The sequence below is a fragment of the Aulostomus chinensis genome, chromosome 8 (genome assembly GCF_037954235.1).
Source record: "Aulostomus chinensis isolate RoL2024-O1b breed Wild chromosome 8, RoL_Achi_v1.0, whole genome shotgun sequence".
Lineage (NCBI taxonomy): Eukaryota > Metazoa > Chordata > Actinopteri > Syngnathiformes > Aulostomidae > Aulostomus > Aulostomus chinensis.
In genome coordinates, this window is record NC_141327.1 from 7,707,501 (window position 1) to 7,723,621 (window position 16,121).

Below are 16,121 nucleotides of genomic sequence, written 5' to 3' on the forward strand. Positions count from 1 at the left end.
TTAGGGTATTCATTTGATTAGTCATGCACTGCAATTTTGAAATGTTCTAGAATTGGAAGTCTTTATTTGGGGACCTTAAGCAAATATGAGATTAAAATGCAATTCATTAGATTATACAGTAGAATGATAGTCGTAGTAATTTCATTTTTATGCATTTTGTTGTTGGTGTTAAAGTGTCTAATCTTCCAAATGCTTCCAGCAGAAATTATTTTAATACTTCTGTAAGATACCGTACATTACATAGCTTATGCTTTTGCGTGTGCAAATGCTGTGAGCCCATCCATCCATCTTCTTCCGCTTATTCCTGTTAAGGGTCATGGGGGGTCTGGAGCCTATCCCAGCGGCTATTGGTGAGAGGCGGGGTTCACCCTGGACAGATCACCAGTCTATCGCAGCGCCAATATATATAGACAAACAACCGTTCACACTCACAGTCATACCTACAGTCAATTCAGAGTATTCAATAACACTGTAAGTTCTAACAAGTTAAGTTTAAGTTTAGTTTGAAATAATTTAGGAAACCGATTACCTTGGGAAAACCAAGTAAAAGAACTTAAATGTGGTAAGTAGGGTGAACTTAATAGTTACAAGTAATGTTACATTATTATATTCAAGTAAACTCTACTTATTATGTACAAGTAAACAGTAATTATATTCAAGTAAACTCTACTTATTATATTCAAGTAAACATTAATCATATACAAGTAAACTTTACTTATTATATTCAAGTAAACTGTACTTCTCTAGGGATTGGGATTACTGAATTTATCTGAGTATAGTTGACTTCAAATCAAGGTGTTATAACTAAAATATTGTTCGTCACATTAACTTCATATATTCTACTAAACAAGTAGACATTACATGACATTATTATTAGACTACACTTAACGTATCTAAGTGTAATGCACTTCAATAATATGCAGTAGTAAATTAAGCTCTTAAAAATAATAATTCACAGACATGTAATAATGAAAACCACAATTTATTTTTGTGTTCATTTGTAAACATCATTCAAAGTTGAGTTTGTCTGAACAATTAGACTTCGAAAATAAGCTTTGAGTCTCACCCAGAATTGTGTGTGTGTGTAAATAAGCCCCCACTTTCTCTCGAGCACTGTCAATTATACACAGGATGGTACAAATAAAAAATCTGTGTGTGTCCTCCCTACCTCTCTCGCAGTGTCAGTTACTCAGTTATACATGAAATGGTAAAGGTACATGGAGTGTTCTCTTGTTTTTAGTTTTGCTTTTTTTGTATAGAGAGAGTGTTTCCTCTTCAATTAAACAACTCTGTGTGTGTGTGTGTGTGTGTGTGTGTGAGTGAGTGAGTGAGAGTGTGTGTGTGTGAGTGAGGGGGTGGGGGGGCAGGGCTGGGTGAGACTGGTCAGGGTATAAGCTAACAGCTCTGAATTCACAATGGACACACAATGGAATGTCTCACAGCAACAAACTAACCTGCCAACATTTCTTAAGAAGTTTAAAACATGACAATAAGACCGGATTAAAACAGCTCTTAGCAATATGACAATTTAGAATGTGGTGTGCTTTTGCAACATGGGTACAACATTTATCAAATACTAAACACATACTGTGTGCTCATTTTCCAATTTTTTAACACTAGATTACTCAAGATCTCAAGAAGACGTCTTCTGCTAATTTGACACCTTTTTATATACTTTTCCAACATCAAATGTGAAAATCTGAAGAAACCATTGTGGCAGCAGTAAACGACCAGCGAAAATATTGCACCTCAGGCTGAACAAATCTTTTGATAGTTATTGAGAAAATTCCCATGCTTTATGAGAGGGATCATCGCTCTATGTATCATAGTATCAAATGTTTGCAACTACATCGACCTCAAAAGAACATTTTTTAATGCTGAGCTTTTGTGGTCCGAGGCTCAACATCATCTTTTGGATGAACTCAAAAGTATTCTTCATACCTTTTGGGTAATCCAGGTGAAGAGCATATATTAATCCAAACACAAGACAGAGTGCATCAGAGATTGTTTGAATGTCATCCATGACAAGATTTCCTTCAAGGATGATCGCGATGCTGTTGATCTCTGGTGGCGTGTCATCAGTTGTGACCTAAAGAGAATGCCAACAGGCACCTGGGAGAAGTTGCTTGTGATGTTGGACTCCTGCATTCAAAATAATAAAACACAATTAAAAAGCTTATCAGTATCCAATTTGTTTGTTATTCCCAACAGGTAGGATTCTTGATTTGATTACTTTTTGTCTTACACCAGACCTGAAAATGCTGTTATTTCTAAAATCTCAGAACTGAAGATGTGTTATGATGATTTTCTAAAATGTATTGTACAATGATCATATGGTCACAATTATGAATGTACTTACTGAGCATCTGAGGAAAAAGTCGGTGGAATTATCTCCAAGATACAGGGGCAGACATTGCAGGACAGCAGTGCACTTTTGGGTGATGTCATTGTTCTCATGTGAAAGGATGACAAAAAAGACAATCATCAAGGAGTACTCTAGGAGAGCAAAATTAATTGAAAAAAAATCTGTACAATTACTTGTACTCTAGCAACCTGCAAGAAATAAAACAAACTGGGTAAAGTCACAAGTGCTTAAATCAATAAATCATATTTCATCTAGTTATTCAACAGTGTCCATAAAGTCATATTAATGGCACAATACTTTCCTTTTTCCGGCAAATGGGGGCTGATAATTGTACATGCCGTTTAAGACTGATGCATGATGCAAACGTGTGTTGTAAAGAAACGCTAAGTTTTGGCGTTTACGCTATTGATTATGACTCCGGTCTATCAACTGGTTACCTTCAAAACAGCTAGCAGCGCCCTACTCCGGAGGGAGGGAGGCTGCCCATCTGTTGCTGCACCAGCGTCGCTACCTGCTGGAAATTAGCCGCCACTGCTTGCTGCTCACAGGTGGCGGGGCGGCGGTGGAATTATCTCCAAGATACAGGGGCAGACATTGCAGGGGCCGTCCTCCTACTCCTACACGTCCCGCCTGCACCAGCGTCGTTAGCTGACAGAAGACAGCGTCTGTTACACGGAGCCTCGCCCTCGCTCCGAGGCGTTCAGACAAGCACTTTTATACTGAAAAGAAAACGAACAACCGTTTTACACTTACCCAAATCAACACCAACCAGCACCGAAGCTGTGTGCACCTTCGTTCTTGGACAGCTAGCATCGGTGACCGCCTACTCTGTTGTAAATCGCGCAAATCCGAAATGGACATGCGCACTGGGGCGCACAGATCTCTAACTTCGCGTGACACCACAAATTGTGCTCCATACTCAGAAAAACCAAGTACACTCTACTAAATGGAACAAAGTATGTGGGTAAAAAGTTCAGCAAACTTAGTGTTAGAAAGTAAACTTGAAAAACTTGTATGATTTAAGTTAAACGTGCTATTTAGTCATAAGTCAGGACATTGTTTGCATTTACAGTGTAGCCTAGTCCCTAATTGCATGTCTTTGGACGGTGGGAAGAACCCAGAGTACCCGAGGAGAACCCATGAGGCACAGGGAGAACATGCAAACTCCACACAGAAAGATCCCGTGCCCGTGCTGGGACTCGAACTTTCTTACTGTGAGGCAACAGTGCTAACCACTGCACCGCCATGCTGTGAGCCATATTTGTCAGATGAATGATGAACCAAATGTCTGGAATAAAATTGAAAACATTAGTAACTATTTATTTAATTCCCTTGTTGCATGTGATGTGACCATCCAACAATTTGAGAGCTTTCGCAGTGTTGAGGCTAGAGATGAGTAGTGTTTCCTCTCCTTTCAGCCACTACAGCAGCAGGTTGATGTGTTCCTGTATTGAGCGCACAAGTCTTAACCTGAAGTGTCAAAGTTATGTGAAATCCTTCTGCTCCTGTCCCATGAACAAGCCACAGTGGAGAGAGGATTCTCAGTCAACAAGCAGGTTGAAACCTGCAGTATACTTGAAAGAGTCGGGAGGCTCTAAGGTTGATCTGCGACAAGGTCAATGTTTGTGGGGGTTTTCTAAATGTTCCTCTGACCAAGGAGCTCTTGGCTTCAATAGCTTATATCAGGTCAAAATATACAATACACCTTGAGCAACGACGTCTGCAAAAAGAAAATGCCACACAGACTCTGAAAAGAAAACCAGCTGAAGACAAAGTCGAAGAGCAGAAGAAAAAGATCAAAATCCTGCATGAAGTGTGCAACACACACAAATTGATGCAGACCATCTTGCTGAGCAGGCAGAAAGGAAATCTGGGTCATTCATGGCCTAACTTATCACCAAGTCGAACACCAAGGCACAAAGAGAAGCTCAGAGAGCTGATGGACACAGTGAAGCTGATGGAAAGCAAGTCACACAGTCTTAGGCACATGTCCTAAATTTTGATCATGATGTAATAAGTTCTTGTTGTTTTTCTGCAAGTTGGCCTTGAATAACTGTTGTTACTTGTTGTGACCTGAGTTGGAATTCCTTCTCGGCTTGCCTCATTTCTGTTAAATTGCAAACTACAACTGTTAAAGATGTGTTGCTAATAGCTTAAAGTGACAATGAGGTCTTAAATTTTTTTTGAAAGTTTTTTTTTTTAAAGTCTTAAAAAGGTATTGAAATTAACCTCAGGATTCCTGCATATACCTTTGCATACAAACGCACAGTCTTTGCATGCAAAGTAATCACTATCTTTCTAGCCTGGCACACACACACACACACACACACACACACACACACACATAGACACAGACATTTCTGTTCTCACACATATAAACCTGCTCACATGCACACACAACTTCTTCCAAGAAGTTTAGCTCTTTATTCAGATTGATAGGTTGTACTATGTATTTTCTTTTATTTTGTAAGTAAACGTTATGAAATACACATTGTCTTGTTGTTCTCCGCAGCAGTCCCAGCAAGGAAACCCAGACCGCCCTCACCCAAGCCACTTCCCCCAGTTCTTCCCAACTTCCCAGGCTAGCCAAGACATATAATCCCTCTAGAATCCTAGGTCAGCCCAGAGGCCTCCTCCCAGTTGAACATGCCTGGAACACCTCCTGAGGGAGGTGTCCAGGAGGCATGCTCACCAGATGCCTGAACCACCTCAACTGAATCCTCTCGACACGGAGGAGCAGCAGCTGTACTCTGAGTCCCTCCCGAATGGCCAAGGTTCTCACCCTATCTCTAGGGGAGAGCCCAGTCAGCCTGCACAGAAAACTCATTTCAGCCGCTTGTATTCACAATCTTGTTCTTGCGGCCGTTACCCTGAGCTCATGACTATAGGTTAGGGTTGGAACGTAGATTGACCAGTAAATCGAGAGCTTTTCCTTTTGACTTAGCTCCCTCTTTACCACAACAGACTGGTTTAGTACCTGCATCACTGTGGACGCCGCCCCAATCCACCTGTTAATCTCTCACTCCATTCTACCCCCACTCCTGAGATACTTAAACTCCTCCCCCTGAGGCAGGACCTCCCCCCTGACCTGGAGTGGGCAGGCCACCCTTTTCCGGCTGAGGACCGTGACCTCAGACTTGGAGGTGCTGATTGTCATCCCAGCTGCTTTACATTCAGCTGCAAACTGCCCCAGCAAGAGGTTGTGGTTTGATGGAGCTAAGAGGACCACAGTCTCCAAATAGGAGAGTCAACATCCTCCCTCCACTATGCTCTACATCCTCCACCACCTACCTGTGCCTAGAAATTCTGTCCATAAAAGTTATGAACAGAACCAGTGACAACGGGCAGGCTTGGCAGAGTCCAACCCTCACTTGGACCAAGTCAGACTTACCAATGGCAACTCAAACCAGACTCTCACTCGTCCAGTAGAGAGACTGACTGGTCTTTTGTAAGGGGCAATCCACCCATACTCCTGGAGTACCCCCCACAGGGTGCTCCTGGGAACACGGTCATAAACCTTCTTCATATCCACAAAACACGTGGACTGGTTGGGCCAACTCCCATGCTCCTACCAGCACCCTAGTGAGGGTAAAGAGCTGATACACAGTTACACAGCTGGGACGTAAACCACATTGCTCCTCCTTGATATGAGGTTTGACTATCACTCTGACCCTCCTCTCCATTACCCTGGAGTAGACCTTTCTGCGGAGGCTGAGGAGTGTGATCCACCGATAGTTGGAACACACCCTCTGGTCTTAAAGATGGGAACCACCACCCCGGTCTGTCACGCCAAAGGCATCGCCCCTGATGTCCACACAGTGTTACCTGTCAACCAAGACAACCCTGCAACATCCAGATCCTTCAGATACCTAGGGCAGATGTCATCCACCCATGGAGCTCTGCCACCAAAGAGTTGTTTCACTGCCTCGGCGACATCTGCCCCAGAGATTGGTCAATGCCCCCCAAGTCCTCCTCCAGCTGTTTCCTTCATGGAATATGTGTTGGTGGGATTTAGGAGATCCTCAAAGTATTCCTTCCACCATCCAGTTATCTCCCCAGTTGTGGTCAGCAGCCTCCTGTCCCCACTGTAAACAGTGTGGGTAAGTTGCCACCTTCCCCCTCTGAGGCAACGGACAGTTTGCCAGAACCTTTTCGGAGTCGACCAATAGTCATTCTTTGTGGCCTCACCAAACTCCTCCCACACCCGAATTTTTGCCTCGATGACCACCATTGCTGCACACCGCTTGGCCTGCTGGTACTCATTGGCCACCTCTGAAGACCCACAGACCAGGCACACCCTCTAGGCCTGATTACTGATCTTCAGCCTGATGGCTCCCCTCACGCTGGTGTCCACCAACGGGTTATAAAATACACGTGTCTTTAGGAGTGAAAAATATGTAAATCTCTTCCTTGCCAAGGACTCAAACATCTGTCATCTTACTCACTGTTGATACACAATTCTGATTTACAGTTATTAAAAATAATTATAAATCATCTACAAGATAATCGTTCCATAATGTAGTTGGTGCTTCTGTGAGACTGAATTCAGGGTATGGCTATTTCCCTGTTTTCACTGTGGTGCCCCAAGGTTTATTTAATGCAAATGAAATTCCTACTAAATTGATAATATTTTGAATAATTTTCACAGCCACATTCATTTGATGAATACCTTTATGCACAAAACTGTGTAGAGCAACACTAACACCACAGTCTTCACAATCACTGATCACAACAATGACAATATACAATCAAGGTTTGATGCTATTTCCGGTGCCATATCCTGGGAAAAAATGGAGGATGCTGGTCACTCCTTTGTTCTCCTGTGCTGGTGGAGTTTGAATCAGCTAGCAAGTTGTGTGTACCCGTTGCTTGCACTGAGTTAAGTGTTTTGCACAGCTGATTCAGGTAGGCTCTGTCGTTGTTGCCATATTTTAGTTCAGGATGAAGCTTCCATGCACAGTGGTGGTTAGGTGGTTAGACGAAGAGAGCAAGCTTATCAGAGTTCTTTGGTTTTATTGTTTGGCTGATGAGATTGTGCATCACAGGCCATGTGACTAATTCCAGCTGCACTCTCACATCCTGGGCAGGGTTGACATCCAGTCATTGAATGGCTAGGGGCTTCTGGAAAATAGAGTTCCCTAATGACCCTAACCCTAACTCTAAGTCCAACACTCCTCCAGGTCCAGATACCAAAATGGGAGATGTTTCACTTGCTATTCAATTTATATATAACACCATCAGACATTAATGAATATGCAGAGCTTTCAGATTAACAACAACTGTGTTGTGTTCCAGCTGTAACACTAATAATGCCCTTCACCCTCACAGTTTCTTCAGCCACAGGCAGCATTTCAGATGCCTTTGGTTTTCTTTATTTGCACAGATTTTGCTGATTTAGTCGTTGTCTCTTGGTTTGTGTATCTATCATGTCTATGTTAGTATATTCAGTTATATTGTGTCCTTTTCTGTCTGCTTTTTATGATCTGCACATGTTACATGGCCTCTTAATTTGAAAATTGATTGCATTCATAATGCTATTTGCATGGGTCTTCCTCCAGGTTGAGTCACACCTTGTTACCAAGATTTGCCTCAGTATATATAATTTGTTCTAACTTTGTACTTTGCATATTTAGTGTTTTTTATTTCATTTGCAGGCAGATTAACTTTGTTAACTCTGGGCTGCCCTAATTTTTTAACCATGCATAGGCTTCTGAAGCTGTGTTCACATTAAAGTGAAAAAAAATTTCACATTATGTGATCAGGCAAATATGTCCCTATGTGTATGTAATCTCTTGCTCTTCTGGCCTGGACACAGGAGGAGGGGTGGGAGGGGCTTGTCTCCAAGATATATAACCATGTTTGTTCTTAGCATCTCTATCAGTAGTCAGTATTTAGTCTCCCATTCTCCAAGACCTGCAGTTGTCACTGTAATTGCTGCTATTTAACTGCTGTACAATGTTCAAAGACACCAGAGGGCCAGACACAATCATGTCTCCCCTAAATGACACTGGGCGCTGTTTAATCGGGTTCTGGCTGCCGCATCAATTACATCCATACTTCACTGGATGAATGACAGCTCAATGAGTTATTGTTGAGATTGTTGATGTGTGTCTTTGTTATGAGGCAATCACCCCAGATTTGCTGTTGCAATCAGACATTGTCCCCGAAGTTGAATATTTTGAATTTACGTGAAGACATGATGGACCATCCCACTGACTTTGTATCTAATGTATTTGCGCAACAAAAAAAAGAACTGAACTCAATTACTAAAAAACAAACAAACAATAACTACCTTAACAGAGACTGAGGTAAATGGACTCAATTTTATATAGCGCTTTTCTACCTTAGCGGCACTCAAAACGCTTTACAGTGTCATCTCATTCACCCATTCACATACACACTCACACACTGATGGTAGAGGCTACCATGCAAGGCACCAACCTACTCATCAGGAGCAATTATGGGTCCAGTATCTTGCTCAAGGACAAGGACATGGTCACCGGGGTCGAGAATCAAACCAGCGACCCTTCGGTTGCTAGACGGCCACTCTACCCCTGAACCATGCCGCCCATGAGGTGGTGCTGTTGAAATGTCTTCCATTATAAACATTATCAGTTGGTGAAACGTCCTTATCTCTCGATTTTATTACTGTGCTGTCTAATGAAGAATGATTAAAAAAGACAAAATTGTGATATATGAATAATGCTAGTTGGTAAACTGAAATTCAAATAAACCATCACGATTGGCATCGGTACTTGCAGATAACTCTTTCAGTGACAAGAGATTAGCCCCCAACATTCGGATTGGCTCACCCTGACTACACATCCTGTGTTTTCGTAGCACAGAGCATGACCAGCTGGTGCATTCTGTTGAACCAACTCACTCGAGCTTGTTCAGGATAGTGCCACTTGAAACGCTTACTTAAAAGTATGCCTTTAATGTACTTGAAAGTATTGCCTCTTAATACTTGGAAGATAAAAACAACATTAAAAGGTCGCAATGAAGTCCTAATGTTATTTTCCTCTTTTCTTTCTTTTGATTTCAGTGTTTTTGATGACCTGTAAGCCTCCTCTTTACATGGGACCAGAGTACATCAAATACTTCAGTGACAAAACCATTGATGTAAGTAAATATGATGACATTTTCAGAAGCAAATTTCAGAGGAAAGATAAGTGCAATTTTTGTTTATTTGTAAATCAAATTTGTGTGTATCTATATTCAGGATGAGCTGGATAAAGACAGTCGTGTGACATGGATTGTTGAATATTTCGCCAACTGGTCTCCAGAATGCCAGTCCTTTGCTTCAGTATATGCTGATCTCTCTCTCAAGTAAGAATTATCCATTCACTTAGTAATTTGATGAAAATGTAATCTATGAATCTCAGGACTGAATATGTGCTTGAGTTTTAATAAGCATGCTCTTTGCATTCCACAAGCATGCAAGAGGGCAGAGGGTCCATGACAAGAAGGTTCAAGTCTTAACTTAACTTGATAAATGACTAAAAGAGTAAATTAATAAAACAGTAAATCAATTAATGAATACAGTGATAAATGATTGGACACACACTCACAATTAATATGCATATCAAAAAATAAAAGGAAACATGATTAAATAATTAATTCAAGTTTTTAAAAAAGATCAAAAGGTAAAATTTGAAATAATGAATTCAAACATGTATGAAATGATTACAATCATGAAAGTGAATCTCAAAAAAATAAAAGCAAACATATATTTACATGATTGTGTAAAGACAAAAGAACAAAAGTTTGAATTTAAATACAGTGTTAAAACAATTGTTTTTTTTAATCAGACACTGACATTCACACTCCATCCTAATATGAGTCTAATAACCTCAGTATTTTAGTATGGCTGAATACTTTATGACTCAAAGGTTAACACCTTTGACACTTCTCACAAATGTACACTTGTTGATTAAAGTAAAAATTCTGTTTCTTTTATTCATTTATTTTGATCAAATTGTTTTTTCAAGCCATAAATCCATAAGGACGTCACCAAAGGACACTTGAAAAAAAATACAACAATTGCATAAAACTCATTCTTTCAATGCAGCAGATCACCAAATGCAACACAGAACAGCACTACTATCAGCAAATCTAACAATTCGGTGGATGTGTAGTAAAAACACCAGTTCATTAGAGTAAATGGTTAATGCATTATGATTATTATTATTTTAAGTTTGGTTTGTAAATTACTTTGACTTAGACTTTCTTTGTTTGTCATTTGGATTGTTGTCAGAAATGGAATTTATGTATAATGCCTCAGGCACTGCAGGAATTAGATAAGAACAATATGTACAGTAGAAAAAATAAATATGCAAAGTAAATAGAAGAGATATAAAAAAAACATTTTGTATAAAAAGACTGGTAGGATGCTATTTTGCACAGAGAACTTTCTTATGTCCATCCATCCATTTTCTACCGCTTATCCTGTTAAGGGTTGTGGGGCGATGCAGCCTATTCCAGCAGCCTTCGGGCGTGAGGCTGGGTACACCCTGGACAGGTCGCCAGTCCATCGCAGGGCCAACACATATTGATGGACAACCATTCATACTCACAGCCACGCTTCCGGTCAATTTAGAGTATCCAATTAACCTAGTTCCCATTTGCATGGCTTTGGACTATGGGAGGAAGCTGGAGTACTGGAGAGAACCCACGCAGGCACAAAAAGAACATGCGAACTCCACATAGAAAGACCCCAATACCCGAGCTGGGGTTTGAACACAGAACTTTCTTGCTATGAGGCAACAGTGCTAACCACTGCACCATGTGCCGCCCACTTTCTTATATACAAATAGATAAATATGTAAATATATAGCTATATTGTACAGTGTATTGATATATATATATATATATATATATATATATATATATATATATATATATATATATATATATATATATATATATATTGCGCATTGTGTTTGACAGATATGGATGAAGTGGGCAGCCCTGTTTGGGTGTGTGTGAGGGAGGAGGGGGAAATGCTTATGTAGAATTAAGCAGTCTTATGGCGTGCGGAAAGAAGCTGTTTGTGAGTCTGGCTGTTTGCTTATCAGGTGTTGTGGAATGATGGTATTGAATGCAGATTTGAAGTCCAGAAACAACATTTGCAAGTGAGTGTTCTTCTTTTCCAGATGCTCTAGGCTCTGATGGAGTGTGGAGTGTGTTGGGGGGACTCTGGAAACCATGTGATCCAGCCTCTCAAAGCACTTCATTATGATAGGTGTTAGTGCCACTGGGTGGTAGTCATTGAGGGAGGAGGTTGTATTGTTTTTGGGTACTGGTACAATCGTGGCAGTCTTGAATCGAGATGGTACCGCAGCCTGGTTCAGTGATGAGGTGAAAATGTCTGTGAGAACCCCAGCCAGCTGGTCGGCACATTCCTTGAGCAGTCTTCCTGGTATATTGTCAGGGCCAGCTGCTTTCCGGATGTTAACCTTCCTCAGGGTCCTCTGGACATCAGCTGGGTCCAGGCAGTGTCTGCTCATCTGGGCGCAGAATGGATTTTATTGCTGGGGTGGTGTTTTGTGCCCCGGACCTCCCTGTTAAGTTGGTTGAGGAAGTATTGAAGAAATCTATAAATCCAAGGAAACAAGCACATTGGTACAATTCAGAAACCAGACAGCTTAAACAAAAAACCCAGAAGTTAGAGAGAATATGGTGCTCCTCCAAACTGGAGGAGTCTCATATAATCTGGCAAGACAGCCTTAAAAGTTATAAGAAAGTCCTTCGTATAGCTAGAGCAGCCTACTGCTCGGCACTAATTGAGGAGCAGAAGAACAACCGCAGGTTCCTCTTCAGTGCTATAGCCAGACTGACAGAGAGCCACAGCTCTACTTAACCAAGTATTCCTGTTTCCCTGGGCAGCAACGATTTCATGGACTTCTTTAATAACAAAATTGTCCTTATTAGAGAGAAAATTCACCTCCTCCTGCCATCAGCTGACAACATGACACCTATTACCTCAGAAGCCTTAGAGGCAGCTATAGAACCAGACATACACTTTTAAACAGTTTTTCTATCGTTAGCAATTCATGAGCTCAGTTCAATAATTTCCTCCTCTAAACCATCCACCTGTCTTCTAGACCTCATCTCAACTAATCTGCTTAAGCACTCTCTACCCATCGTTAGCTCCTCTAAAGGGTTTTCTATGGAGTTTTTCCTCAGTCGATGTGAGGGTCTAAGGGCAGAGGATGTTGTTATGATGCCATGTGAAGCCCTTTGAGACAAACTGTTTGTGAAAACGGGCTATACAAATAAAATTGCCTTGCCTTGCCTTGCCTCTCTCTTGGACATGATCAATGTGTCGCCATTATCTGGTTACGTCCCACAGTCCTTAGTAATTAGACCCCTTCTCAAAAAAGCAACCCTGGATCCAGAAGTTTTGGCCAACTACAGACCAATATCAGATCTTCCATTTCTCTCCAAAATACTGGAGAAAGCAGTTGCTAAACAGCTCTGTGACTTTCTCCACAGCAGCAGCTTATTAGAGGATTTCCAGTCAGGTTTCAGGATTCATCATAGCACAGAAACAGCACTAGTCAAAGTTACCAATGACCTCCTACTAGCATCAGATGAGGGACTCGTCTCTGTGCTGGTCCTATTAGATCTTAGTGCAGCTTTTGATACCATTGATCACCATATCCTTCTACAGAGACTGGAACATGTCATTGGTATTAAAGGAACTGCACTAAACTGGTTCAGGTCATATTTACTAGGTCGATCTCAGTTCGTACGAACTAATGATAAACCCTCAGAAACCACTGCAGTCACTTATGCAGTCAACTGTTATTAACATTTCCGTGTTTCCCACATTTTGTATTGTAAACTGTTTTCTTGTCTGTAACAACATCTACCTTGGGTGAGGGATCCCTCCTCTGTTGCTCACCCTGAGGTTTCTCAGATTTTTCCCTGTTAAAAGGGTTTTCTATGGAGTTTTTCCTCAGTCGATGTGAGGGTTTAAGGACAGAGGATGTTGTTATGATGCCCTTTGAAGCCCTTTGAGACAAACTGTTTGTGAAAACGGGCTATACAAATAAAATTGCCTTGCCTTGCCTTGCCTTATGGTGTTACACATGGCTCTGTGCTTGGACCAATCCTCTTCACCCTTTATCTGCTTCCTCTCGGTCACATTATTAGGAAACATGCAATTAATTTTCACTGCTATGCTGACGACACACAGCTGTACTTATCAATGCATCCACATTAAATAAATCAGCTGACTAAACTGGAGGCCTGTCTAAACGAGATAAAAACTTGAATGACCCATAATTTCTAATATTAAACTCTGATAAAACTGAAGTCATTGTCCTGGGCCCAAAATATCTTAGAGATACCCTATCTAATGAGATAGGTACACTGGAAGGTATTCCCTTGGCCCCCAGCATGACCGTAAGGAACCTAGGAGTTCTCTTTGATCAGGATCTGTCCTTTCATGCCCACATTAAGCAAATTTCTTGGACTGTTTTCTTTCATTTACGAAACATTGCGAAGATCAGACACATCCTGTCTCAAAAAGATGCAGAAAATCTCGTCCATGCCTTTGTCACTTCCAGGCTGGATTACTGCAATTCCCTCCTATCAGGCTGCACCAGTAGGTCCCTAAAGACTCTCCAGCTGGTCCAAAATGCTGCTGCCCGCATGTTGACGAGAACTAGTAGAAGAGACCATGTCTCTCCTGTACTGGCTTCTCTGCATTGGCTCCCTGTTAAATTTAAAATAGAATTCAAAATTCTCCTTCTAACATACAAAGTCCTCAACAGTCAGGCTCCTTCATACCTGACAGAGCTCATAGTCCCTTATCTAGTCCCCAATTACGCAGCCAGAACCCTTCACTCCCAGGATGCAGGGTTACTTATGGTTCAGAGAATTTCTAAAAGTAGAATGGGAGCCAGTGCCTTCAGCTATCAGGCTCCCTTCCTGTGGAATCATCTCCCAGTTTCGGTCCGGGATGCAGACACCCTCTCGACGTTTAAGAGCAGACTAAAGGATCAGACTTATAGTTAGGGCCACTTCGGCTAGCCCTTAGATATGCTGCTATAGGCATAGGCTGCTGGGGGATCTCCCATGGTGCACTGGGCTTCGTCCTCCTTTACGTGTCATACATAAATCATACTCATACATATTAGTAACTCGTCTTCTTCTCCGGAACCTTCGGGCTCCCCTCATCCCAGATCCCGGGTGCTGCTGGAGGAGGCTGCAGACCTGAAGAGGCTCAAGCTGCCCCTATAGCTCCACCTGCTCACGTCCCCGTCTGTCCATCAGTCTCTTCCCTTTATCGCTCTCTTTATCTCTGTCCCACTCTTTCCCTCTGCATATCTGTCTTCCTTCATTATCTGTCTTTGTCTCTGCCCCGCTCTCCTGCTCTCTTTCCCCCCAACTGGTCAAAGCAGAAGGCCGTCCCCATTGAGCCTGGGTCTTCTCGACGTTCCTGCCTGTTAAAAGGAAGGTTTTCGTCGCCGCTGTTGCAGGATGTGCTTGCTCATGGAGAATTTTTGTGTGTAAATTCATTGAAGAAGTGTGGTACTAGACATGATCTACTTGTAAAGTGTCATGAGATAACTTTTGTTGTGAATTGGTGCTATATAAATAAAATTGACTTGACTTATTGTTCTCACAGGAGGGGGGAGGGGCCTTGTAGTCAGTGATGTTGTGGATGGTTTGCCACATCCGTCTGGTGTTCGTAGGGTCATTGAAAAAGTCCTGTACTTTCCATACAATTTCTATACATTTCTGGATATATCCATAGACAGACATATTCCTGAATGTCCGTGGCAACTGACTTAAACATGTCCCAGTCAGTGCATTCGAAACAGTCTTGCAGTGCGTCCATGGCTCCTGCTGGCCAAATTCTCACCTGTTTCACAATGGGCTTATTCCTGATCAGTAGAGGCTAGTATGAAGGAATTAGCATCACAGAGAGATGGTCTGACGAGCCGAGGTGGGGGTGGGATGCTGCATTGAATGCCCCTTTGATGTTGCTGTAAATCACATCTAGCATACTCTCATGTTTTGTGGCAAAATCCACGTACTGGTGGAAATTTGGAAATAAGGTTTTCATATTTGCCTGATTAAAATCCCCTCCATCTTAAAAACCCCCTTTGGATGTGCAGATTATAATGATGGAGCAGTAGAGGACACTCAGGGCGTCTCTGGTGTTTGCACTGGGGAAATGTAATGGAGACCATGGTTCCATTACTTAAATGATAGATTGAATGTTGTATTTTTGTTGGTACAAACAGTATATTTAGATAATAGGCACACACGTTAGTGGTAAGGTTTATTGAAGTAGCAAACATTTGAATCATTTTCTTTGCCATGTGGGAGTTCTAGAGGGGGGACCTGGGAAGCACAGTGGGAGTGGCCATCCTGCTTGTATAAAATGAAAACCCCAGTGTCAGTCAGAGGTAATCACTGTGCAGGGCATGATGTTTATCAAGTTTTTTCATGTATATATGTCAATTTCAGTAATCAATGTCAGTACTCATCTCTTCCTGGTGGTTTCCTCATAGGGGTGGAGGCAAAGGGGGGGGGGGGGTAATCACAGGCAAGTTTCATGTAAATGTTTATGCATGTGGATGTATTATTGAGTCAGTATCGTAGTTTGTATTCATGTAAATATTTAGTCAGGTTATGTTATTGAGATAGTACTGGTTTTATGGAAATATTTATTGTAGAGTATGGTTGTGGCCTCACTTTCACTCTATGGGCTGGTCTGTCTAATTTCCTGCAGCCA

General features: G+C 41.7%; 1 protein-coding gene across 1 annotated transcript in view; it reads left to right on the forward strand.

Annotated features, from left to right (window-relative positions):
- The window catches only part of LOC147256976 (thioredoxin-related transmembrane protein 2-B), a 38,125-nt gene that overhangs the window by 12,391 nt on the left and 9,613 nt on the right, over positions 1-16,121 (forward strand). Inside the window, exons 4-5 of the mRNA XM_086210707.1 lie at positions 9,411-9,487; positions 9,588-9,694. Coding sequence (XP_086066833.1) covers positions 9,411-9,487; positions 9,588-9,694 — 184 coding nt within the window. The remainder of the gene's footprint in view (positions 1-9,410; positions 9,488-9,587; positions 9,695-16,121) is intronic.